The sequence below is a fragment of the Idiotropiscis lumnitzeri genome, chromosome 15 (genome assembly GCF_059441095.1).
Source record: "Idiotropiscis lumnitzeri isolate Australia: NSW breed Sydney's pygmy pipehorse chromosome 15, RoL_Ilum_1.0, whole genome shotgun sequence".
NCBI lineage: Eukaryota > Metazoa > Chordata > Actinopteri > Syngnathiformes > Syngnathidae > Idiotropiscis > Idiotropiscis lumnitzeri.
This window is the reverse complement of record NC_142405.1, coordinates 234,999-258,254: the sequence shown is the minus strand read 5'-3', so window position 1 is coordinate 258,254 and position 23,256 is coordinate 234,999. Positions and strand designations below refer to the sequence as shown.

Below are 23,256 nucleotides of genomic sequence, written 5' to 3'. Positions count from 1 at the left end.
GGAGCCGCCGAGAAAACAAAATGCAAACTCCACACTGGATGGCTGGAGCCCGGAATCCAACCCTGCACACGTGCACTGGGGCCGATTTGATAACCAGCCGTCGACCGTGCCGCCTAAGACAACATTAATGAGATATTATTTCAAATAAGTTGAGAAAAGCAGTGGTAGGACTTCAAATTAGCACCAAGAAGAATAAACAATCAGCTGTTGATCTACAGTATTTATTACAAAAGTTTGCTATGAAACAACATAGTACAATTCTCCAAAAATAATAAAAGGACGTAACATGTATATCCTCAAAAACAATTGAGTAATTCAAAGTGCAGTAATTTTCCTCCACGCAAAACAAACATGTCTCGTGGGCCACCGTAGCTCGTTTGTAATTTGTAAACAAAGCGTCGCTGTTTCTTTGAACGCGTGACCTGCGTCCAGTCGGTGTGCTCATCGTCCATTTCTGCACTCAGGACGCTTTGGGGACGTCGAACATGCACAGGCTTTTGTATTTCTGCAGTAGTTGATTCTTGGTGCGCACCTGCTCCCGCAGCGTCGCCAGCTGCTGCTGCTGCTCCGCCGGGCTGCTTTCGATGCCGGGCATAGCGGAGATGTGCTCTCGGGCCTCCTGGATCTTCGCCTTCAGCTTGCTCAGCTCCTGGTGCACGTCCGGGCTCTCCTTGTCCATGCTTGAAAACACAAGCAAACAGGTTTAGTTTTATCTGCGGCGAACACGTTAACAACGAAAATATTGGAATGAGAATGGAGTCAAGTCAAGTCAAGTCAATTTTATTTGTATAGCCCTTAATCACAGACTGGAGATGATTTGAACTTACGACTTGATGATATCGTGGACCAAAGGCAGCAGAGAGCAGTCTTCGCCTTCTTTTTCTTGCTTTTGCTGTGACACGGCCATCATTGTTTGCTTCCCGCTTTCTCGTCGCAGTTTGCCTGCGTCATGTCCAAAATGCGCTTCTTGATGACGTCACACTAAACGCGGCAACCAAGGGACGAGCATTGCTTAAAAAAACGAGCATTTCACTTAGGTTACAGTTAGAGGTATATAAATAGATTTTTTAAATATAACTGTTATAATTACTTTTCGCATTCAATAAGTAATGCACGTGTTTTTGAAGACATCTATGCACCTATATAGCACATATGTCACGAAATGAAACAAAGAATGGATAAATGACTACATTTGTTCCATCTGTCTTGCAGATGCGAAGTTCGAATCCAGACGTTGTTCCATCAGAAAATCTCCCAAACACAATGGAAAAAGTGAGAGAAGGTCTGATTAATGCACTTTTTGTGGTATATCTTTCTTTTGGCACAAAAACATCAGCATCATTTTTCTTGGTCATAATTCCTACTCAGTTCTCTATTTGCTTCTGTAATAAATGAGTAAAGTAGCAAATAGACTTTATAGACCCCCTGTATACTGTTATTTATTGAATTCAGATTTCATTGTGATGTTTGTAATTGGCAACCTTTCAGTAAAAAAAAATAAATGCAAGCCAAACACTGATTCTCGCCCCTCGCATGCAGACGGTATGCTTTTAATGGGCCACTTCCGTAATACTGGCCTGTTTGTTTTTTTACCATACAGGACAAATCCTCACAATAAAATTGTTTGCTTGTGTTGATTATCTTAACAAGCGGGCTGACCCTTAAATGGATTCTTGCCCAACATTAGTACAACCTAGCAACCTGAATTTAACCTCCACGCAAATTCAGTGGTTCTTTTTAGGTGGTCTTTGTCCCTTCAGAACAAGCAAAGACAAGGTCATAAAAGAGTAAAAAAAAAAATGCGGATTTGTCATTATTAGTTTCTTTGTAAATTGAGCTGTTCTCATGGACATGCACATGATTTGACCCATCTTCTTCTCATCCTTCATTCATTGACCTATATTCCCATAATATCCCGTCTCTATCGCGGACATAGTCGAGTGACTTTGATTTCTACTGTAGCTGATTGATTATATTGAACCTAAAATAGAATAGTGTGTTGAATGTGTGAAATCACGTCACGGTTCTTGGAGTAATTCCCACCGGGTCATCGCAGACTTTCCACACTGCGATCCATTCGCTAACTTGCGCACTAGCAGACTGCCAAGGCAATGAAATCGTTTGTGGCATCCATTACCTGCTCGCTTGAAAATTTAAATAATGACGCAAGCTGTTCTTTAAATTGTGTCATCCAATGAAGATTAATTTTCAAGGTGTCGGCATAGCGAGCTAGCTAACTACAAGCTGTTGCAGTAAAAATGGGCCTAGTAATTATAACTAAATCACAATTACACCACATAAGCACTGATGCAAACAAACGCAGTCGAGATTTTCTAGAAAGGATGGAGCAACTCATGCGGGACACTTAAGTGCGTCACTGGGTGCTGTTTAGCCTCACTCCCAAAAATTAGGAAAACCAAAATGGTAACAAAGAAAATTCAAGTTCTATTAATTAGATACTGCTGTAGGCACAAAAGGCGTTGTCTTGTGTCTCATGGATTTGATTTTGTCCACTGACCTTCAAAAGCACGCTGACCTATATATTGCCACGACTATTGTGGAGCTTTTGCAAAATACAACGTTTTCAGAAGAAAAGGGCCTCGTATCACGCTCACTACTCTCACACCTGTCAGATAGTAGCCCCCCCCCCCCTCAAAAAGTCGTGATGGTAATTAAATGTAAAGGCATAACAGAATGCTGTTAAGCCCATTCCAAGTAACACATATTGAATACAGAACATGCTCGTTGATGGTGACCCAGATTTCAGTTTGTAGGCCACAATTCGTGGTCACCTCGCATTTATAAGTCGCAAAAAAAGTGGGTCACGACCCAGCAGTGCTTACTCCTGCTCTGCTCGAATATGCAATATTATATCTCGAGGAAATTAAATTGACACATGTCGACAGAAATGGCTGCAAGATATCCGGTTGGGCCGCCGTGCATTCATTAACTTCATGATGACCGTATGAAGATGACACTCTGTAAGCCAAAATCACTGATCATCTTGATTTTCTTCTCTGGCGGTGACGGGCATTATTTGTGACAAACGGTTGAAGAAGTCGATCGTTTTGGATTCAAAGTATTTTCTCTTCTCGCGTGAAACAAGTCTTAAAATGATGGAGTTGCACAAAATATAAAAGAAAATTAGATGTACGTATATTAGAAGGGGTTGAGCATCCGTCATGCTATCACGCCATTGCACCCGTGTAATGTCTGTTGCCCACATTGTCTTTGTTGTGCGACTCGAACAACATGACACAGGTTAGGGCATGTCACTGTCCTCCATTCAGTCCATGATAAAGAAAATGGAATCAAACACATTGACAAATGTGACTAAACGGCAACACCTTCTCACTTTTACTGTCTTTATGTCTAACAAGCACGAACAACATTTTTCAGAGGTTTTGTCTCACGTCTTTTCTCGTGATAATGAATTTACAGGGTAGACATGACCAGGCTTCATATCGTTCATTCGTTGTTTGGTTTGGTCATTTGCAGTGCTCCGCTAAACTGGATAGTTAGAACTGTGCTGCCTCCAAGTGGACCAAGCAGACAATCCATCTCTGGTGGTGCCATATGTCCATGTTTATCTTCACTGATAAAGACTTTTATTAAGCAAACATTATGGAGGATGGTTGCGTAGTAGCCTTTTATCTGCTGGGTGAGAATACAATTCTGTTTTCAGTCCCCTTCAAAAATATTGGAACAGCAAGGTCAGTTTCTTTGCTTTTTTTGTATCCTGGAGATATTTGGCTTTCAGCTCAAATGACAAATCTATATGAGACAAAGGTTCAGAACGTCAGCTTTTATTTCATTACACACAGATGTGTTTAACAACTCACCATTCCTTTCACTTGAAACCACGCACTTTTCATGTGACCAAAAGTAGTGGAACATGTGACTGATTCATGTTTCATCACTGCTTAAAGATGAAATAGTGCTTTGGCCTTCATCTGTGAAAACTGCATTTGCTGTCAAGCAAACATGAAGACCGGAGAACTGTCAATGAGAGAAATTCAAACCCTTTTGAAGGCAGACCCAATTTGTCTCCTTGGATGCTGTCACTTCGTCTTGGCAATGAGCAGTCTTCGCTCATTTCTTTGCACGCCTCATTTAAACGCGGGGCCACTAGATGGCAGACTTTAATTGAATTTGAACCAAGCATCAGTTTAAATTGACGACACAATATGGGGGAGTTTACAAACGTATCGTTTTTTTGTTTCGATACATAGTATTTAAATATCAAAACATAAATTTAAGATTGGTGTAGATAAAAGTGCGATTGGTGCTTTTAATTCTCATTTCTTTCATTTTTCGTGCGACTTGGTCTTTCCAAATCCCGCCCACCCGGCGCGACGCTTCAGCGAAACGAACGTTTCCAAAATCTCGGTGGAGAGCAGTGTAGTGACGTCATATTTTGTCTTGACCAATCACGCTGCACGCTGGTCGGGGCATTGTGAAGCAGTAGTTGGAGCGTTAGCAAGCCAAGCTAAAGTGGAGAAAGAAAAGGCAACTCATCGCCGGAGTGCGAGTGGCGACGCTGGCTCAAAACGCTCACAGGAAAAGAAGCAAGTCGGGAAGCGACCACGCCACTCTGACAGGATCCCGCAACAATGTTTCCACGGTGCTAAAGTACGAGGCGGCGCTTGGCAGATGCCACAGGCGAGCCTTTTGGGATACTACATCGCTTGTTTTGTCCCGCTTCCAAGCGGAAACCATTTCTGGACTGATAGTTGGAGGAGAAGAGAGGAGAAGGAGTGGAGAGGAAAAGGGGAGTGGAGAGGGAGAGGGAGGGGAAAGGAAGGTAAAGGGGTGCTGGGGGGAGCTAACGCTAGCTGGCTAGCACAAGCCAACCGCCCCGGAGACTTTTTGACGCTGTCACCCGGCAAACCTCAACCCGAATGTTTTGTCTGTCATGAGTCCGGCCGGCTGCTCCCATGTGAACGCTTATAAGGTGGACAACTGGAAGCAAAACCTTCGCGTCATATATCAATGCTTTGTTTGGAGTAGCACTGCTGAAACCAGGAGACGGAAGGTAAACAACATCATCATGCACTACTGAAATGACGTTTGCCGACGCTGCCCTTGTCTGCAATTCACTGTGAACTTAACGTGACACAAAGAGGGGCGAGGTGCGTTTGTGAACACGAGTGCAAAATGATGCACGACAATACGTTTGAACAAGCAAACAACAACTTCGCCAGTCGTGGTCAAGTTAGCCAACTCGCCGGTCAACAACGACGGCAGCTAATCAAACACTTTTCATTCATGCGACGTCACTTAGCCGCAGGGCTGAAAACTCACCGGCAGGGGAAAAAAAGGGGGGGCATTACCATATCAAATGGTCCCCATTGTGTTTGTCACGCATGCAAATGAGACAATGCTGCAACGTTCACAACACGTGCCCCAGCTGGCCACTCACGTTCTCTCCATTTAGCCAACTCGCTACTCTTTGCTAGGATGTCGTGTCAATTGAGCTGCCTCCAGTTGAGCTGTGCAGCCTTGTAAGTGTCACATTTGTATTTTGTTGTGGTAAAATAGGTGCTTCAGGGTGATGCGGGATGGACAGAGATGGTGAGTTGATGCTTGTCTTCCGCCTCCTCCAATTCATCTTTTGCCTCTGAGTAGTCTCCTCCTCTTCTCTTCGCTTTTGCTAGTTTAAATAATCAGGAGTTGGCTTGCATTCTCTTCCATTCCCTGCTGTGTGCCTGTGGGTCATTTCCATGTACAGTAATCATCACAACTGTTAACACAAAACTTGTGCAGCTGACAGTACCCAGCTGCAGAAAAGCCGCTAAGTGCCATTTCCAAGGTAAAAAATAAATGGCTCCATTTTCTTTGCCACAATACTCATTTAAAACGTTCATTAGTGTGCGTTTAGTTTGCATTGTTGTATCACAGTGCTTATTGCTGTGTTTTTTTTCCAGCAACAGGCAGCACAGTACACTAGTGGTGAGCACACCTGTCTGGCGGTTGTCAGGTTCTGCGTTTTTATCTCAGCTCGGACCTTCCTGTCTGGCGTTTGCATGTTTCCCCCGAAAGCTCCCGTGCGGCTTCTTTGTGTGTTCAGGCTCACGCTCACCTTCCGAAAGCGAGCATTGAAGACTCTAAATTGTCTATGACTTTGAATGTGAGTCGTTCTTTGTCTAATTATTGGCCCGTGCGATTGATTGGCAGCCAGAACAGGGTGTACCCCGCCTCTGGCCCAAAGTCAACTGGACTAGTCTACAGCCCACTTTTGACACTTTTTCTTTCCCACACAGGAAATGATTAAAATCCACTTGATGGATTCCGAAAATTCAACGCTCGCCAGCATTTCCGACAGGATCAATAAAGTATCGGCTTGCTTACCAGCAACATTTGGTGGAAACATCAGCTTTGACTGTCAGTATGAAGTGGTGTTTACATTTAGATTGTGCCCGTGTGCCTAATCAGAAGCAACCCAGTCCACTTTTTTCCAACTGGATGTCTTTGTTGCCAAATGTGCTGCTTCCATCTTCTTGACAGTCAGAACAACTGCGCTGCCAACAGTCCGAGATGCCGTTAGTCCTTACCTTGTTGACCGCTGATGTCCGCGTCAGTCGATCACAACACACTACAACAGATGGATTTAGTTTTTCGTTTTCTTATTCGTCTCGACTGGTTGTCACCCACCCCGTCTTTTTTTTTTTTTCTTGGCTTTTTTTTCGCACCCTCTTCTGTTGTCTGTCTCATCAACAAAGATTCCCACCTCCCGAAATCCTTTCCCAGGTTGACAAATGGCTCGCAAGGCTGTCACCTGTTTTGCGAGAACAATCGTAAACTCCCGTGGGGTGATAACAAATGGCAGATTGGAGCGCCGCCCCCTGTGGCTTTGTCATATTTTCGTACACCGGTGCGATTGTCTTGGGACTGCGTTTACCTTGACACAGTTTTCCATGCGCAAGATGTGGACGCAAAAGAGTTGGCCCAAACTCGACATGATTATGCTCGTTGTGTGTTTGCAATTAATGGTTCGCAAAGCTGCGATTGAGTTTAAACTGGTGAGTTCGTCCCTCGCCAAGCTCCATTTGATTGTATTCCTAATTTATATGTGTATGTAAAATCTTTCGAAATGATGCTTCCTAATATCCATTGGGGAGAAAACAAAACCATTTCTTTCAACGGCACCCCCAATTCCTTTAAAAAAAAAACGCTGATTAACATTCAATATACGTTTTCCACAAACTATGGGAGGAAAGTGCGGAGGAACCCTGAACCGCGATTCTGCAGGTTTGACTGTTATTTAAATCATCCGCAAACCTGCCCAATGCGTCTTCATTTTAGTCTTTAACATTGTTGGCTGGAAAAAGTCCAAAAGATTTCATGATGCCGCCAATCTTATTCCAGAAGCGTTGAACGAACACTGACAATTTTGAAGAGGCTTGCAGTGCAACCCCGTCGTGCCTCTCAGACAAGAACCCTTTGATTGACTCTCCCGTTCACCTCTCCCTCCCACTGGCCCACATTTCTTCCTGGCCGCTCCTCCAGCTGCTTCTCCTCATTTGACGGGCCAGCAGACACCACAGAAGCTGCCCTCGAAGCATGCGGGCACGCTTTCCTTTTGTACCAGCATCTGGCTAATGACCTGCCAATCACTTTCCCGGGTCCGGCCAAGACCAGAGACCCAAGAGGCAATCAATCTCCCCTCGCATGGACACTCAATTATTGTCTTTTGTTAAAACCTGGGAACCCAGCTGCCATCTTTTTGCTCTGGAAATGGGTCTTTGTCGTTGTGGAAAAGAGAAAACAAAATGGAGAATGAAGTGGTCTTGATGTCCAGCCAGTGAATAAAGTGTCTGGGTCTGCTCTCCAACTGTCCTAGCAAGTCGTGCGCTAATCGTGCCACTTGAGTGATTGGGCAACACCATTGCTCGCATTTTCTTCAGAACTTGAACGGGTGTCTAACCTCGTAAAGCGTGGAGAATATATCGTCTGCTTGCTCATCCGTGTTTTGATTCTGCTCCGGAGTCGTGGAATTGCATGCATTCCTTTTCCAGAGTGGCTACTCTCACTTGAGGATTAAGATAAAGCGTTTGGATCTCTGGACTTGACTAAAGGACCACAATTTAGAGAATAGTCGGATGAGACGGTTTGCTCATTTTATAACGTTGCCTTCCGGTTCATGCACCTCATCAGGAAAGAAATTGTGGGGGTGGAAAAGAATTTGCTTTGAGTTGAGTAAAGAATTTGAACAGCGAAATGGGCTTCATGGACGTGCCACGAATCAGGAGGTGTGGTGGTCATCTGCTCGGTAAGTTTTTGTGTTTTGACATCTCCATCAGTAAGGAGACGGTTGGTAAAGCCAAAATAATCTCCAGAGATGATCCCATTTGTGCAATACCTTGTCATCCCGCAGGGGGCGCCGTTGTCAGTTACTTTGAAGAAAGGATGCCAACTCTACTGTCGGCTGACGGTTAGGTCAAGAATTTTGTTCCGTTGACATTCAACTGGTCTGTCTGTGCCACGATCTAAGCACCGCTGCCTGCCTCATCTGAGTTTCGATTGCTTTCGTTTTTGGGGTGTTGCTTTTCTGCTGCATTAGTCAGCCTGAATGGCATTGGAATGGCCTGATGCACTTGTACAGTGAGGCGTTGTTTTTTTTTTTTTAAACAAGCTGGTTGGACCAGTTCCGTTGTTGGTTTACTTGTTGTTGTCTGAATAAACACATTCTGACCATGTACTGTTGGGCCAAAGATTTATTAAGAGAAGATGAGATCTATTCATCCCACAATGGCGAAGATTTTATTGACTGCCAAAGCACAAAAGGATAGAGAAAATGATGGCCATATCTCTCTTAAATTTTCCTCATCAGCTAATATTTTTATCTGGATTATCACCGTTAAACCTGCAAAGCACAATTCTTTCGGCTGGAAAAAGTCTTTTCGAACGTTTAACGGTATCAACATTGACATGGCAACTGTGAAAAAGCTGCAGCCGCCATCGGGTCCTTTCTATTTTGGGTATTGTCTTTTAATATGCATACAGTATTTTTTTTGTTGTTGTACAGAAGTGCTATGATGAGAATTATGTTCCAGATAAATTCACTGTGAGTCACTGCTCTCATATATCTGCACTCTATTGACTTTATCCTCCCCTCCCCGGTCGGTTCTTTGCGGCAGAAGAAGTGTGTGCTCTTGCGCCAGACCTTTGTGCGCCTCTCTCTTGTTGAGCCGGCTCCCGTTGCTCATCATTTTTAATGCATTGGGGAAATACGGCCATTGATCGTGAGTTGCCGTTTGTGACTTGCTCGATTCCTGGACCAAACTATTCATACGGCTGCATTTTTTTTTCTTCTTGTCACTGTCATGTGATCATCACTTTGGACTCCAGCCAAAGAGCGTGCTCCAGATAGAAGATTCGGTCCAGCAGGTTGCAAACATGAGCCTCGGGTGCCCGTCTGACAGTTGTTCCGGTCATTTGAGCCACCGGCTGATCAATAGTGTCTCGAATAGAACGTTAAAAGGCCGGGGTGGAGTGCGACTATCAAAGTGTTACATCGCTTGCCAACCCGGAGAGCAAATCAAACGGAGGAGGGGACCAGGAGCAAGAAATGATTGCTTGTCATAGCCTCTGAGTATCGGAAGTGCTTAGCAAGAGAACATGTCACGCGCTCAACATAAGGCAAGCCGCTAACGCCGTCCAGCGAAAACGCAAGACACAACTGGGTGGCTTGATTATTTTTTTTTTTTTTCTGTTGTAATTCAATTTGGGTGTTGAAATAAAACGTTGTTTTTTTATTTTTAATATTTGTCTTCAAAAGAGACACGGACCACAAGTACATACAGCGTGTCCGCGAGCAGTATAGATTTGCATGCGACGGTGATGTATTTATTTTTTTTGCAGCCGCCCACTGGTGCACAATTTGCAATTTCCAGTCCGCCCACTCGCACAGATGAGCCATTGCAAAGCTTTGCTATTTTTCTTTCAAACATGTTGGTGTTGGTCCACACCATTTGCGATGCCATCCGAGACGATGGCCGTGCGCATGAAGCCCACCTCTCAAAAGGAGTTGGCGCGACCTTTTCAGGTCACATTCAACTGATATTAAGTTGCTTGTTGTTGTTTTTCGGCCTTCGATATTGGCTTTTTGTCGCTCTCCTCACAAGCAAAACGCAGACTGGACAAAGCAGACTTGATGTCCTTTCTCTTTTTCTGGGCCGCGCACGGGCGTTTGCGTCTGTGTGATGATCACATTTTTTTTTTCACACAGCACTGCAGAAACTGAAACCTTGTCAAAGTCTGCCGCCACGCTCAGATCGCCCCCCCCCCCTTCCCCCACTCGCCTCCTGACGTCTTCCTCCGTCGTTGCCGTTTTATCTTCAGACTTCTTTTCCTCAAACGGGATGCATCTTGAGCGTTTACAAAGCCATCAAGTCCATGCTCCGCATTTGACAGAATGGCCCTTTCCTTCAGTTTCATTTGCCCAAAAACATTGATGGAATCTCATTTACAAGCATCATCGTGTAGATCGTAAAGCCGTGACGTCGCTGGGGAACACAGAGACATCCAAAAAAAAAAAGATACACCTTGTTTCAATTTAATGTTTGCTTGAGATCTCAAGAAGAGACCAACAGTTCTCTTCAATTTTGATAAAGTTGTCTAAAAATCTGTTATAGATTAAAAATCAATGCCTATCAAGTGAAAATGATCCAAAAATCCCAACAATAGTCGTGACATAACTGGGGGGTAAAAAAAAAGCACAATTTTAAATAAATAAATGATTCCTGAATACATTTTTGACATTTTTACATATTCAAGCCCAGTAAAATGATGTCCTCATTCACTTCAACTTAGTTCTCATAAAAAAGTGATTGTCCAAAAAATGAATCAACCAAATTGAATTTTGTTTCCTGCGGACTGTCCTCTCGGTTGTCCACTAAGCGAACCTTTCTCTTTCTCTTTGTCTGTCTCCTTTTCCCCAGGCCAAGTCGTGCATCTGTCACATGTGTGGCGCCCACCTGAACAGACTTCACTCTTGTCTGTACTGCGTTTTTTTCGGTTGTTTCACCAAAAAACACATCCACGAGCACGCCAAAAACAAGAGGCACAATCTAGGTAAGGACTTGACTTTTAAACTTGGACCGATGGCTGGATTCATTGTATGCTTTTTTTTTTGCCGTTGGGATTCATCTTCAATGGGATGCGCACATTCCAGTTTTTGTCGACCACGCGCACATTTTGGACAGAATCGGTGGCGGCAATGTTCTCGTCTGCAATCGTCTGTCTCCTCCCCCAAGCCAAATGTCTGCCGTCATACCAAAACAGAAGTGAGAGGCAGTCCAGTGCCACGGGCATCTAGAAATACCAAGAAGAAGAGTGGTAGGGCTAAAACGATTCATGGAATACGACGACTCATTCAATTGCACAAAAAAAAAATAAATAAATTTAATCCACGACCTGTTCGGACGACGACGGAAGACCGACTGGCTAACGGCTAGCCTGTCAGCCGCTCGCTTCCAAGCGGAGTTCAAATTCGCTGACACCCACGTCACTCACAAGGCCATGCTCACCTTTTAAAGCCACACACACGCAAAGTCACATTTGTTTTTGGAATGACCCCATCAAGGAAGCAACAATAATACATGCACCAAAATGGTGGGGGTTTTTTTTCGAGACGGGTGGACAGTTTCGTCCCTGGGACAGAGTGCCCATCGCTGATTAAATTTTCAAAATGCAATTGGATCCGCAAGTCGCTACGATTGTTCGTGCAGGACAAGCAAAGGCCGCATTACCCAACCTGAAGCGTTGAGCTCCATTTGCCAGCGTAGGCAGCGTCAACAACGTAAAGATATCTCCGTCGCCTAAAAATAGGTTGTCATGGCAACAGAGCGAGAGGTATTGTTTGAGAATGGAGGAGGCTGACTGGCCGTGGCTGCAAACGTAGGTAGCGGCAGGAGACACCGATTCGATGCCGTCGTCTTGAAAAGAAAACCGATTGAAAAGATTTTTAAGCCGAGAGACGGGCGGCAATGTTCTCGAGCTTGAACTGCCAAGTGAAGCCCGTTCGTTGTCTGCTACCGTGTTGTGATTATGACGCAATGGCTCTCTCTCTGCTTCCAGCTATAGATTTGTTATACGGCGGAATATATTGTTTTGTGTGTCAAGACTACATATACGACAAAGAGATGGAGCAGATTGCCAAAGAGGAACAGAGGAAAGCCTGGAAATTACAAGGTATAACCCCGGTCTTAATCTTGCCAGAAGTCAGACTGAATAAAAAAAACAACATGGCAGGCCGTAAAAATAAAGCGGTCACATCAAAAGTTAAAATCTTGCCTATTATATGATCTATGTTGACATTTCAGTCATCTCCTTTCTTTGACAGGAATTGGTGAGAAATTCACAACGTGGGAGCCCACCAAGCGAGAGCTCGAGCTATTACGTCACAATCCAAAGCGGAGGAAAATCACCACGAACTGTACCATAGGTGGGCGGCCCTGAAGCTTTGTGCGTGTGCACTCCAAAGCGGTGAAAACCACGCTGGTCACAGTCTTGCCAAAAAAACGCTCACTCTGTTGGATTAAGGGAAAAGCTCGCTGCGCGTCACCTGACCCGACGACCGCGGCTGTCGGAACGAATCCATTTGCCGCTTTGACTTCTGCTCCAGAATGGCCACCGTTGAGCCGGCAGAGCAGCTTTAGCGGCTCCGGACGACCTCCTCATAGCTCAGCCGTCCAGATAAACGCCACACGAGGGCTCCGAGGGCTCTAAATTGTGTGCCTCGCTTGTTTTTGTGCTGTTCCCGCAGGTTTACGAGGGTTAATCAATCTGGGCAACACGTGTTTCATGAACTGCATCGTGCAGGCCCTCACGCACACGCCGCTGCTACGGGACTTCTTCCTCTCCGACAGGCACAAGTGCGAGATGCAATCCGACTCGTGTCTGGTGTGCGAGATGGCGCAGCTCTTTCAGGAGGTAGGACGAGCCGGCAGTTGGCGAATCGCACTCAAAACGCTGGCATCTCAACTCCTCGAGTCATCGATCCTCATTGCGCTCCATAAATGCGTTCCAACCTTTCCGGAATTGTGAAGTTGTTTTGAATAAGACGGGATGTGCTTTGTAATTACCGTAATTCCAAAAGTAACCGTTTGTGCGTCCTGATGAATTCACGATGCGGCTCCGGACGAGCACGCCTTGGCCATCGGAACGACAAGTGCTCAGTAAAATGAGTTTGCATCACAAAGAAGATATCCCCGTGCGAATTGTTCCTGTGTTGATTTAAGCCCAAAAGGTTGACGACGCTGCACCTTGCCTGCTAGTTTTGCGAGCCTGTCTGTGGCCTCCGCCGATGTGTCTTAGCATTTCGCTAGCGGCGGACGTCCGCATCTTGCAAAGTCGAGTGTTTTAACAACACGTCATTCTTTAGCTTGAGACTCGATTGGCGGTAAATAGCTGGAAGCGCAAGCACGAGGCCTCGTTTTTCTTCCATTTTTCACAATTTGGTTTTGTAAAAATCAAATGTTTTTTCTCATGCAGCTCCATTTTCAATATTTCGACTTTGTCTTGTGAAATTCAGACTTGATTACCCCATTGACTTTTCGGTCTTAAAGTTCCAACCACGTTTGAAGTATTTTCATCTTTACGCCAAAGTTTTGAATTGCGAGTCATGAGCTCCGATGGTTGCGGAATCGCTGCCTGTCCCGCTGCCACACTTTTATTTGGTTTGTTTTTCGCCATCTCGCTCGACTGTATTTGCGGCGTCACAGATGGCAAGTGGCGCTAGAATGATTTGAGTCATCCCTCCCTCCTCTTCCTCAGCCGGCATATCCTTCACGCACACACACACTCGGTTGAGCCCCTCTTGTCGCAGCCCGGGGCAGGCAGCAGACACTGATTGAGTGTTGAGCTGTGCCTCTGTCGCACAAAAAAAAAAAAATCGACGCTCATTCACATCTTTCGCAAATACAGCTCAGTGGAGCCCAAAAGTCGAAGAAAACTGAGCCGCAGCTTACCCGCGACCTTTATGAGGAGAAGCCGGCTAGAAAAATGGGCGTTTGCTCTCTAACCTGCGCGTTTGTATTTCAGTCATGACGTCCGACTTTGAAACGTTTGCCGCTGTCTGCTCAATAAATGAGAGTTGGCAGACCATACGCCACGTGATCCGATCCCTTCCTCCCCGCAGTTCTACTCGGGCCACCGTTCGCCTCACATTCCCTTCAGGCTGCTGCACCTGGTATGGACGCACGCACGCCACCTCGCTGGATACGAGCAGCAGGACGCCCACGAGTTCCTCATCGCCGCGCTGGATGTTCTACACCGGCACTGCAAAGGCGACACTCTCCGTAAGTTGGTCCTCCCAACTGAATAGTCACGTGCATTCCAGTGGGTCTGGTTGTTGCAATTGCTCAAAGCTCATTGGACGCGTTTACCTGGTTGGGTTTCTTTGTGTGCTCGCGCGCAATTTTTGTCAGCTGCCTTTTCAGAGAGATCCCGCAAAATGTCATATCTCGACATTTGCAAAGTGCCTGGCATGCTATTTGCATTTAAGAGCACAATTGTGGTCTTAACTCATTCACTGCTGTGCTCATTTATATTCATTAACTGGAATTCGAGCTTTCACTGCCACCGACGTACATATTCGTCACGTATGTAGTCCAGAAGAGAAAAAAAAAGCATGTCAAACCCCAGACAACTAACACAAACTCATTAGATCATTGAATATAAAACCCCCCAAAAGTAAATACACAATGTACATTTCTTTACATCAACTCAATTACTACTTTCCTATTAGCCACTGGCCATGGTGACATGTTTGTGGCATTGTTTTAGTTTTTTTGTAATAGAGTACAAAAATCCTACAAATAGTTTGATTTTTTTTGGGCACTTAACTGAGGCTAGTTTTCACAACAACAAAACCCAAAAATGACGTGAACGGATGAATTTATGAATGGCACAGGCTGACGAGAGTGAAGTCCTCGAAGGAGTTTTAACCTTTGCGCCTCGCTGTGCTCTGCAGGAGAGAACGACAACGGGAAAAAGGCCAACAATCCAAACCACTGCAACTGCATCATCGACCAAATTTTCACCGGGGGGCTCCAGTCGGACGTGACTTGTCAGGTTTGCCAGTAAGTGCAAAGCCACAGAAGTCATTCATTTTCATGTTCACGTCTCACCCCGCTTGCAAGGGGCCCGTCCCGATATTCGCGGTGGCTTTGGGGGGCCGACGTCTCGGCTCGACACCGCAACGCTACTCAAGCTTGGACAAACTCAAAATAACCGGCTTGCCCCTCTTTGTGTCCGTCAACAGCGTTAGATTCGGACAGCTTCTTTACCGTTCACCATCGTGCAGTCCGGGGCTGCACGCTCAAAAAACTTTCGGGTCAAACTAAATCACGGGCACTGTTGACGCTGGTGTTATTACCACTCATGTCATCATCCTCTCATCGGGACGGGTAATGTGAGACAAAGCTCCGCGTGCACAAAACGCACCACCAATAATGTGTCCTCGCCTTTCTCTCCACCGTCGCAGTGGCGTTTCCACGACGATAGATCCCTTCTGGGACATCAGTTTGGACCTGCCTGGCTCGTCCACGCCCTTCTGGCCCCTCAGTCCCGGAGGCGACGGCGGCACGGTCAACGGCGAAAGTCACTCGTCGGGCTCCACGACGCTCACAGACTGCCTACGCAGGTCCACTTTGCATGAAACTCGTCTTTCTTTTACGCACATTCATCTTCGCTGCCACATTTCAATAATCACACTGGGCCCTTGTTTGCCTTTGAAAGCTGGAAAATGAAATGAAAAACAGAAAATATTGACTTGCGTATTGCAATACTTGCATACATATATTCTCTATTATTTGCAGAAACCCCCCCCCCCCAAAAAAAAAACCAAACAATATTATTGCAGCTGCTCTTAATTCTATTTCATCGCTTCTATTGAACGTGTAGTACAGTATGCCCCCTGGTGGCCAAAGCTTGCACAGCTGAACAAGCAGCACAATGGCCATTGAACGATCATGATGCGAAAATTGTTTAATGCTTTCCATTCTGCAAAATTATTCTTGTATATTGTACATTACAATGCAGTAGAGTGCTATTTCAAGCCCAAGCTGTTGTTCAGTCAGCCCCTTGCCCCCCCCCCCCATGCCCCCCTTCTTCTTCTCTTATTAGCTTGCCTAATTTCTTTTCTCTCCCCCTCGTACCCTCTCCAAGCCATCATCTTCTCCTTTCCCTCCCCTCTGCTGCGGCTCTTCGCACACCCCCTTAGTCGCTGCAGCAAAGTCTATTAAAGCTGCAGGGCTGGTTGCCATGGTGATAGAGGCGTTGGCAACACCAGCGATGCTGAGTGGCTTTTGGGTGTACCGACACGAAATGCGATGAGGGATGAATGGATGGAGGGAGGTAAAAAAAAAACCAGCATTTTTAAGCCCCTTCTCCGTGACATTTTTTTGCGCAGGTTTACGCGGCCCGAGCATCTCGGGAGCAGTGCCAAAATCAAGTGTGGCAGTTGCCATAGTTACCAGGAGTCCACCAAACAGCTGACTATGAAGAAGCTGCCCATTGTAGCGTGTTTCCATCTCAAAGTGAGTCCGGACATTCACGTTGCAAAGCAGCAGTGCCATCATTGGATCTATTTGCGTCGTTTGACGTTAGCCACCGGCGCAACGCTCCCTCACCGGCCATCTTTTATTTATCATAGACTCGGACGCTCATAATATATTTATGTTATTCAGACAAACAGGCTGACTAAAAGAAGCTCTTTTTGGTTCAATCCATGCTCTTATTGTCCTTATTTTTCTGTCAGCAATTCAAACGCATGTTAAAAAAACAAAAAAACAAGCTGTGGTGTGATCTGTAACATTATTTTCTTGTGGCCCAACGAAATCTCTCTGCCTACTTCTCCATTTTCTCACCCCTTCCTCCCTCTGCGCCCATCCGCAGCGGTTCGAGCACTCCGCCAAACTGCGGCGAAAGATCACTACGTACGTTTCCTTTCCTCTGGAACTGGACATGACGCCCTTCATGGCATCCAGGTGAGTGGAACGGGAGAACACAAAATGGCAACTAGCTTGTTGTATGTGCAACCGGGATACGTCTTCATTGACGAATTAGGCAGCCGAAATTCAAAGCACATTATCAATATTTATGTTGCTTTTGGGAAACTTGAGCATATTTTGCTAACCTTTGGCTCAGTTTCTATCTGCATCATGGAGATATTGTGATGTGACTGGGAATGCATATCCCAAATAATGTTTTGGTGTGTGTGAGTGCCAGTGAAGCATGCAGTAGCGCGCAGCCCCACCCTGCACGGAGCAGTCCATTCATCTCTTTTGAGACATGTGACAAAAAAAGAGAAATAGGTGTTCACTAATTGCACAATGGCACCACTCTGTGGTCGTTCTACGGCACTGCAACGGTTTTTTTGTTCATCACCTTTCCCTTCTTCTCTCCTGCAGCAAAGAGAGCAGAATGAACGGACAGTATCAGCAAACGGTGGAAATGTTAAACAACGATAATAAGTAAGTATATTCATCCGGAAAATCCATCCATTTGATTGTAATCATTTATGTATGACCACATGAAACATTACAAAGGGTTCTAAGAAAATGAATTTTCATCTACACAAAGAAAAAAACATCAATATGTTTCCGCTCCTTATTTGGACCTTGTGGGACGCACGCCACTTCTTAAATTGATTGACGACTTCCGTACAGCAATTGTCAGATACGGAAGGCGACGTTGACGGCGAGCAAAAAAAGTTATTTTCTGTTAAGATACTTGTACTTTTGCATTCAGGTGCTTTATTCAAGACTGACTAATTGTATAGTCAATACGCCACAAGACGTAAGCTACACCTCATGAAATCCAATTCACGAGCTATTTTTGAGAGACTGTTTTGGTTTGCAACTCAAGTCGAAATGAGCTTCGCTTAGTCGCCTGTTTGACGACCACCCTCTAAATGATACGGTCTATGTACTGGAGACACGATTGGAGTCGGCGGCCGCTGTTTGAGGACGTGTGGCGCAGACATAGAAACAAAAACAGTTGTGCCTTTTGTGCAGGTATTCGTTGTTTGCGGTGGTCAACCACCAGGGGACGTTAGAGAGCGGCCACTACACCAGCTTCATCCGCCAGCACAAGGACCAGTGGTTCAAATGTGACGACGCCATCATCACCAAGGCCAGCATTAAGGATGTGCTTGATAGCGAAGGGTGAGGAGGCGCCACGCAAGCATACACGCAGGCCACTGTCGAGGAAAATGAAAGACGCTTTGAGCGCAACTTTTTGCACAGAGCGGCACCTCAAAATAAACCTTCCGGTGCTGTAGTTGGCACGATGCGCAATTTGAAGATGGCAAGTGTGCTCCACTCGAAGAACATGACAAACTGGGAATGTGTTGCGCAAGCAGTACAAGTTCAAGTTAAATGCAAATGTTTTGAAGTCAAAAGTGAAAGTAGAATTAGAATTAGAAATCCCTTTATTGTCATTGTACTCAAATGTGCAACGAGATTAGAGAGCTCCCCTCTCCAGTGCAATACAACAATAATACAGACAAATATATAAATTAGAAATGCAACTCAAGTCTACTTCCGCATCACTGCTCAATAGATGAAATGTCATCTTTGCTAATGTGATGAGTCAAAAGTTCAAAGGGACAAATTCTGCTTTTTGTTGATACAATTTCTTAATCCCATGCGTTTTCGGGGACCAAATGAGTCGCGTCACGGGCGATGAGCGTCTTCAACGTTTCTTAATGAGGTCGGCGTCGATGTTTCAGGCCGACGCCTACGTGGACCCCGTCGTCACACGCAGCCAAATAAAGAAAAGAAAATTCACAGTCAGATGTGCGGCAAATGCGTGTGACGTGGTATCGCTAAGTCCGGTCTTGACGCTCACCACAGATAAAAAAAATAGTCCTTTTCATATATTTTGGAATTGTTGGCAGAAAAAAGTCAAGGAATCAGCAAAAAAAAAAAAAAAGTTTTACTCTCTAAAGTGGAAGCGTAAAAAAAACCTTGCGCTGGTCCAGTTGACACTGTGCTTCACAGTCTTGTTTCTTTTTTTTATTTGTCACACTCCCCCCAAAAAAGTCTCATTTTCATTGACAGTGGAATTTGCTCCTGTAAGAAAGGACAAAAGTTGTTGTTGAGCACATTTGTACATATTTACAGCTCCTGTTTTTTTGTCTTGAACCCTGACCCCTCTCTCGTAGGTATCTCTTATTCTACCATAAACAATTCCTGGAGTACGAGTAGTTGTCGCGACTGACCCGGAAGAACCACTGGTGGACCACGCACACACGATACACACAAGCCTACCTGAACTACCTGACAAATGAACAGGCTGCTCCTCTGATTTTGGAGGACATTAAAAAAACAAAACAAAAAAAAACATGACATGCAACCTTTCGACATCAACAAAACAAGCACTGAGCTACTTCTTGGCATCTACTTGACAAAACTGAATGAAGAGGAGACGTCTCTGGGCACATCTTAGTACAGTATTCTGGGAAAAAAAACAAAATCTGTCCCCCACGGTGCTCACGTCTCATCTGACCAAGCATTTAAATCTGAAGGCTGCCGTTATGCATCATGGGAAAGCAAAAAAAGAAGAAGAAATTAATGTATTTAAAAGTTTGCAAATACATTTTTTATGGCTACATTGTTTGAATGGATCTATTTTGGATTTTATTTTCATTTTTGAGAAGAGCCAAAAGGACTGTTGCTAAGGCCAGCGTTACCATGGAAACCCTCATCTCCGATGTTTTCAAAGATGCGTAGTTGCAGGGAATTGACTTCATTTGATTGAATTTTATTTTTTAGCACTCATGAACACAATTCCTTTGTTTACTACTTTTGTTTTATTTTCTAAATGATTTCCAGTCCACGAGTCATTTGTCCTTTGCTGTTCCTCTGACTGGAAATGTATTTGGACGTAAATGCGACTTGCATTCTTGTGGAATTGTTGGAATATGATGATGGTGCTGATTAAAAGGACGCTCACCTTTTTTATTTTGCCCCTTAATGGACCGATTCATCTCAAAGTCATGTGACCGCGCTGCCGTCTTGTCTTTTGCGCAATCCCATCGTGTAGATTCCAGCCGGTTGCATCTCATCGGCTCATAACCTCTCCATGGAAACGTTGCGCGTTTGTTTGTCGCCGTGTTTGGCACTGCAGTGCACGAAACACAAAATCACCCCACAGCATCATTTCTTGTATGATGACGCTAATGAATTATTCAGCGGGACGAACACTTGTGGTCACTGTTGCCATGGAAATCTCAAACACTCCAAATGGTTCTTCCAGTCGCAACAAGATGCGCTGCGAGACGACAACTTGATTTTGAGTGTCTGCTAAGGCACAGCGACAGTTGGGATGATTTCTTTTTTGGGGTCACCATTCAACAAATGTCACATTAGCGAGTGAAATGTTAAAGTGTGGTAGCCCTTCTCCAATTCATGTTTCGCGCCTAAAGAAGGACACAAAAAGTTGAAGACGTTTTGCAACAGATGAAAATGATGCAGAAACATTTGAGAGCATTTCAATCCATCTCGCCAACGTCATTTGCTACAACTTGATAGCAAAAAGACGCCATGGCTTAACTCACAAAAGATTTTGTAGGAATGATGAACGTGTGAAATTGTGTGACCTTTTTACAACATTTGATGACAATTTAACACATTTATTTGCCCGAAATGAAAAGTGTTTTTTTTTTTTCTAAATTATTCCTCCAATATTTTCCTTTTTCTTTTAGTTGGTGCAAGTTCTAATTTGTTTGCAAAATTGATGTTTTTGCATTTAAAAAATATTCTGCAATCTTTGTTTTGCCCTACTCAATTCTGGCGGCCAGATTTCATTTATAGCGCCGAGCCAAGTGGGACTTTAGTCGAAGGAGAAATCATGTCTTTGTCGTCCACGCTGCAAACCATTTCCATGTCTCTCCTCTTCTGGGTTGGACTCGGAACTGCCAAATCCAATCGTGGCCGTCGTAGTGTGCTGCCGTTTCCGGAAGGAGGCCCAGCAACGGGACCGGCTTTCTGCTCCGTTTTCCGTTTCAGCCCGCACGCGACGCGGCCCGATGCTAACAGCTCGCAACTCTCGGAACGTCGGCCGATCGGCGCCAGAAAAAGTTGACTCGCATGCCACGGAAAGACGAGCGAGTTGCGGCGTCAAGTCACATCGGATGAATTGTGATTTGTTAGCCGCTCTACGATGTTTACCGTTACGTCTTAGCATTAAGCTAGCACACTTGAATGCAAAATGAGCGCTTTTTGGTTGATGTTTAGTTTGCCCAAAAACTTCACCGATGATATTATTGATCATTTTTCCGTTGAAGAGAGAGAATTATTTGCATATAATGTCGGCCATGTTGGCCCCCAGCGGTCTTGATGACGATGCCTCGTTCGTCACTTGTTGCCAGGCAACTTTGGCGCAACAGACGTTCGAGTCTTTTGCATGAATTCCAGTGAAGCACTGCCCCCTGCTGGAGAACCAATGTAGCAGCGCGCCTGCTGCAGAGCATCTTGACCTCTCAAAGTTCACCAGTGCTGCGCATGTTTGCTCAAGATCTTGCTTGCTCTCTCGCTCGCTCGCCTCCCGCACCGGACAAAGCGTTCCTTTGTCGTCGTGATTTCCTCCCGAAGCCGTCTTTCTTTGGACTTGAGTGATAAAGACGCTCAAACACACCTTATAGTTTTCGAGGACGTATTGCGGGCCTTTTTTAGTGTCAAAGGCGACGAAGGTGACTCATTGTTCGTCACACTCACCGTCTTGCAAGCTTTTGGGAAAATCTTTTTCTTGACTTTTACTTGGAATCTTCTTTTCTGTTTTATGCAATATTGGTTTTCTTTTTTTCCCGATTTTTGTTCCCTTTTTTTTTTTTTGAGAAAATATAAAAATAATTTTCTCAGCGTTTTGTGACAGCAGCTGCTTTTCTTCATTGCGACGCTCCTCTTGTCTTTTTTTATTTAGATTTTTGGGAGCAATAAAATTGTCACAAGCGTGCTTAAAACACCCAAACCCTAAAGTGCATCCTGAGGCGTTTTGAGAAACAAGTTGGTGGGAACCGCCACAAGCCGCAAAGCCTCTGTCTGCCTTTTCTGTGTCCCTTTTTTTGTTTTTTTTCGGGAGGGAAACGCAAAACAAAGGACGCTCCGTGCGGCTCTCGAGATGCTCGTCAGCTGTGATGTGGACGTCGTGATGTCGTGCAAACTGCATTTGACGACTTTGGCAACGAGACGGCCGACAGTTGCTTTTGTTTCCGCCGGAGACGCCTTCGATGGGAACGTTCCAGATGCAAAAGCGGATTCCAAATCTTTTCTTGTCCTTTGCAACACTCCAAACTAAAATTGCAAAGCGCATCCGCTGCAGACAAGCGACTTGTGGACAACAACATTAAAAGTCGTCCCTGAAGCGAACTTTCTTCTTAAAAAGTGTGCCCAATGCCTACTCAAAGAATGCGTCCGTCCTCACGTCCAGCAAAATGACTGAAGCCATCTAATGTGCTGCAAGCCAGAAGGGGAGCACCGAAACGGAAGTCGAACTGCAACCCCTCCGACTTTGAGCCCATCGCCCCCCCCCTCTCCCCTCCCTCCTGTTTTTTTCCCTCGCTATGAATAGTTTTTACTGTCTCTGCCTCGTCCGTTTCTTCCCACATTGTCTCGGTGGCCGGCAAACATTCCATTCATGGGCCGAGCAGACATCCCAAGAAGCCCGATCGTGCGTTTCGATTTTGTCTGGGCGGTCGAGGCCGTTTGCCGCTTTTGCATCTTTGGAGCTCTTGCGCAATTTTCCAGTCGTTCTCGTTTTCACTTGGCTGCCTTCTCTTTTGCTGTATTGCCTCCATTTTCTTGGCTCTGATTTGAAAGTTAAATACGACGGAAAGTCCAACTTCCGCCATTCATCTGTGGACAAGCACCTCGTCTGCAACTCGTTCTTTCTCAACAACGACCGAGTTGTTCTGCACCTTTTAACATTGTTCCCATTTGAAAGGCCGAAACGGAGCCGTTCGGTTATTACTAACGAACGGGACTTCGTTCCTCCCTTCGAGGCGTTTGTCTGGATTAGAAACATCATCGCGCCTTTTGGCTTAAGTGTCGCACTTTGACGGCAAGATGAACGAACCAATCAATTAGTTTCACGTCTGACTCAGTCATCTTGTCATGCTGGGACTCTCAAAGTGTCTTACGGCTCCCCCTAGTGGTACACAAACCATCACCAAATTCAATGTCTGCGTCTTATATTACGGCTTGCGATTTTTTGAAATTTTTTTTTAACTCCTAGACAGTACATTTG

At 45.1% G+C, this 23,256-nt stretch overlaps 2 protein-coding genes across 4 annotated transcripts; one reads left to right on the top strand and one right to left on the bottom strand.

Moving 5' to 3' along the window:
* Window positions 1-205: 205 nt before the first annotated feature.
* Window positions 206-994, bottom strand: med9 (mediator complex subunit 9). The gene is made up of 2 exons (XM_088317534.1): window positions 828-994; window positions 206-680 (listed from the first exon to the last, which is right to left on the bottom strand). Exons 1-2 carry the CDS (start codon window positions 908-910, stop codon window positions 461-463), a joined length of 303 nt encoding a protein of 100 aa, XP_088173660.1. The 5' UTR covers window positions 911-994; the 3' UTR covers window positions 206-460.
* A 3,426-nt stretch (window positions 995-4,420) lies between these two features.
* LOC148321987 (ubiquitin carboxyl-terminal hydrolase 22-like) lies at window positions 4,421-19,969 on the top strand. 3 transcript variants are annotated; one of them, XM_088317155.1, is made up of 14 exons: window positions 4,421-5,035; window positions 5,542-5,574; window positions 10,944-11,076; window positions 12,082-12,195; window positions 12,347-12,448; window positions 12,770-12,936; window positions 14,144-14,303; window positions 14,978-15,086; window positions 15,491-15,649; window positions 16,418-16,544; window positions 16,903-16,994; window positions 17,418-17,480; window positions 18,024-18,173; window positions 19,175-19,969. In XM_088317155.1, the coding sequence occupies exons 1-14, from the start codon at window positions 4,916-4,918 to the stop codon at window positions 19,215-19,217; spliced, it is 1,572 nt and encodes a 523-aa protein (XP_088173281.1). In that variant the 5' UTR covers window positions 4,421-4,915; the 3' UTR covers window positions 19,218-19,969. The 3 variants fall into 3 exon arrangements, with proteins under 3 accessions (XP_088173281.1, XP_088173283.1, XP_088173282.1); XM_088317156.1 differs by lacking the exon at window positions 5,542-5,574 and having other exon boundaries at window positions 4,422-5,035; XM_088317157.1 differs by lacking the exons at window positions 12,082-12,195; window positions 12,347-12,448.
* The last annotated feature ends 3,287 nt before the right edge of the window (window positions 19,970-23,256 follow it).

Bases quoted from the DNA above. Each gene is read 5' to 3' on its own strand.
- med9 (XM_088317534.1), bottom strand. From the start codon at position 910: ATGATGGCCGTGTCACAGCAAAAGCAAGAAAAAGAAGGCGAAGACTGC. The intron at 681-827 runs GTAAGTTCAAAT...TGTGTTTTCAAG, and splicing joins GTCCACGATATCATCAAGTC to CATGGACAAGGAGAGCCCGG.
- LOC148321987 (XM_088317155.1), top strand. From the start codon at position 4,916: ATGAGTCCGGCCGGCTGCTCCCATGTGAACGCTTATAAGGTGGACAAC. The intron at 5,036-5,541 runs GTAAACAACATC...GTGGTAAAATAG, and splicing joins CTGAAACCAGGAGACGGAAG to GTGCTTCAGGGTGATGCGGG. The intron at 11,077-12,081 runs GTAAGGACTTGA...CTCTGCTTCCAG, and splicing joins AAACAAGAGGCACAATCTAG to CTATAGATTTGTTATACGGC.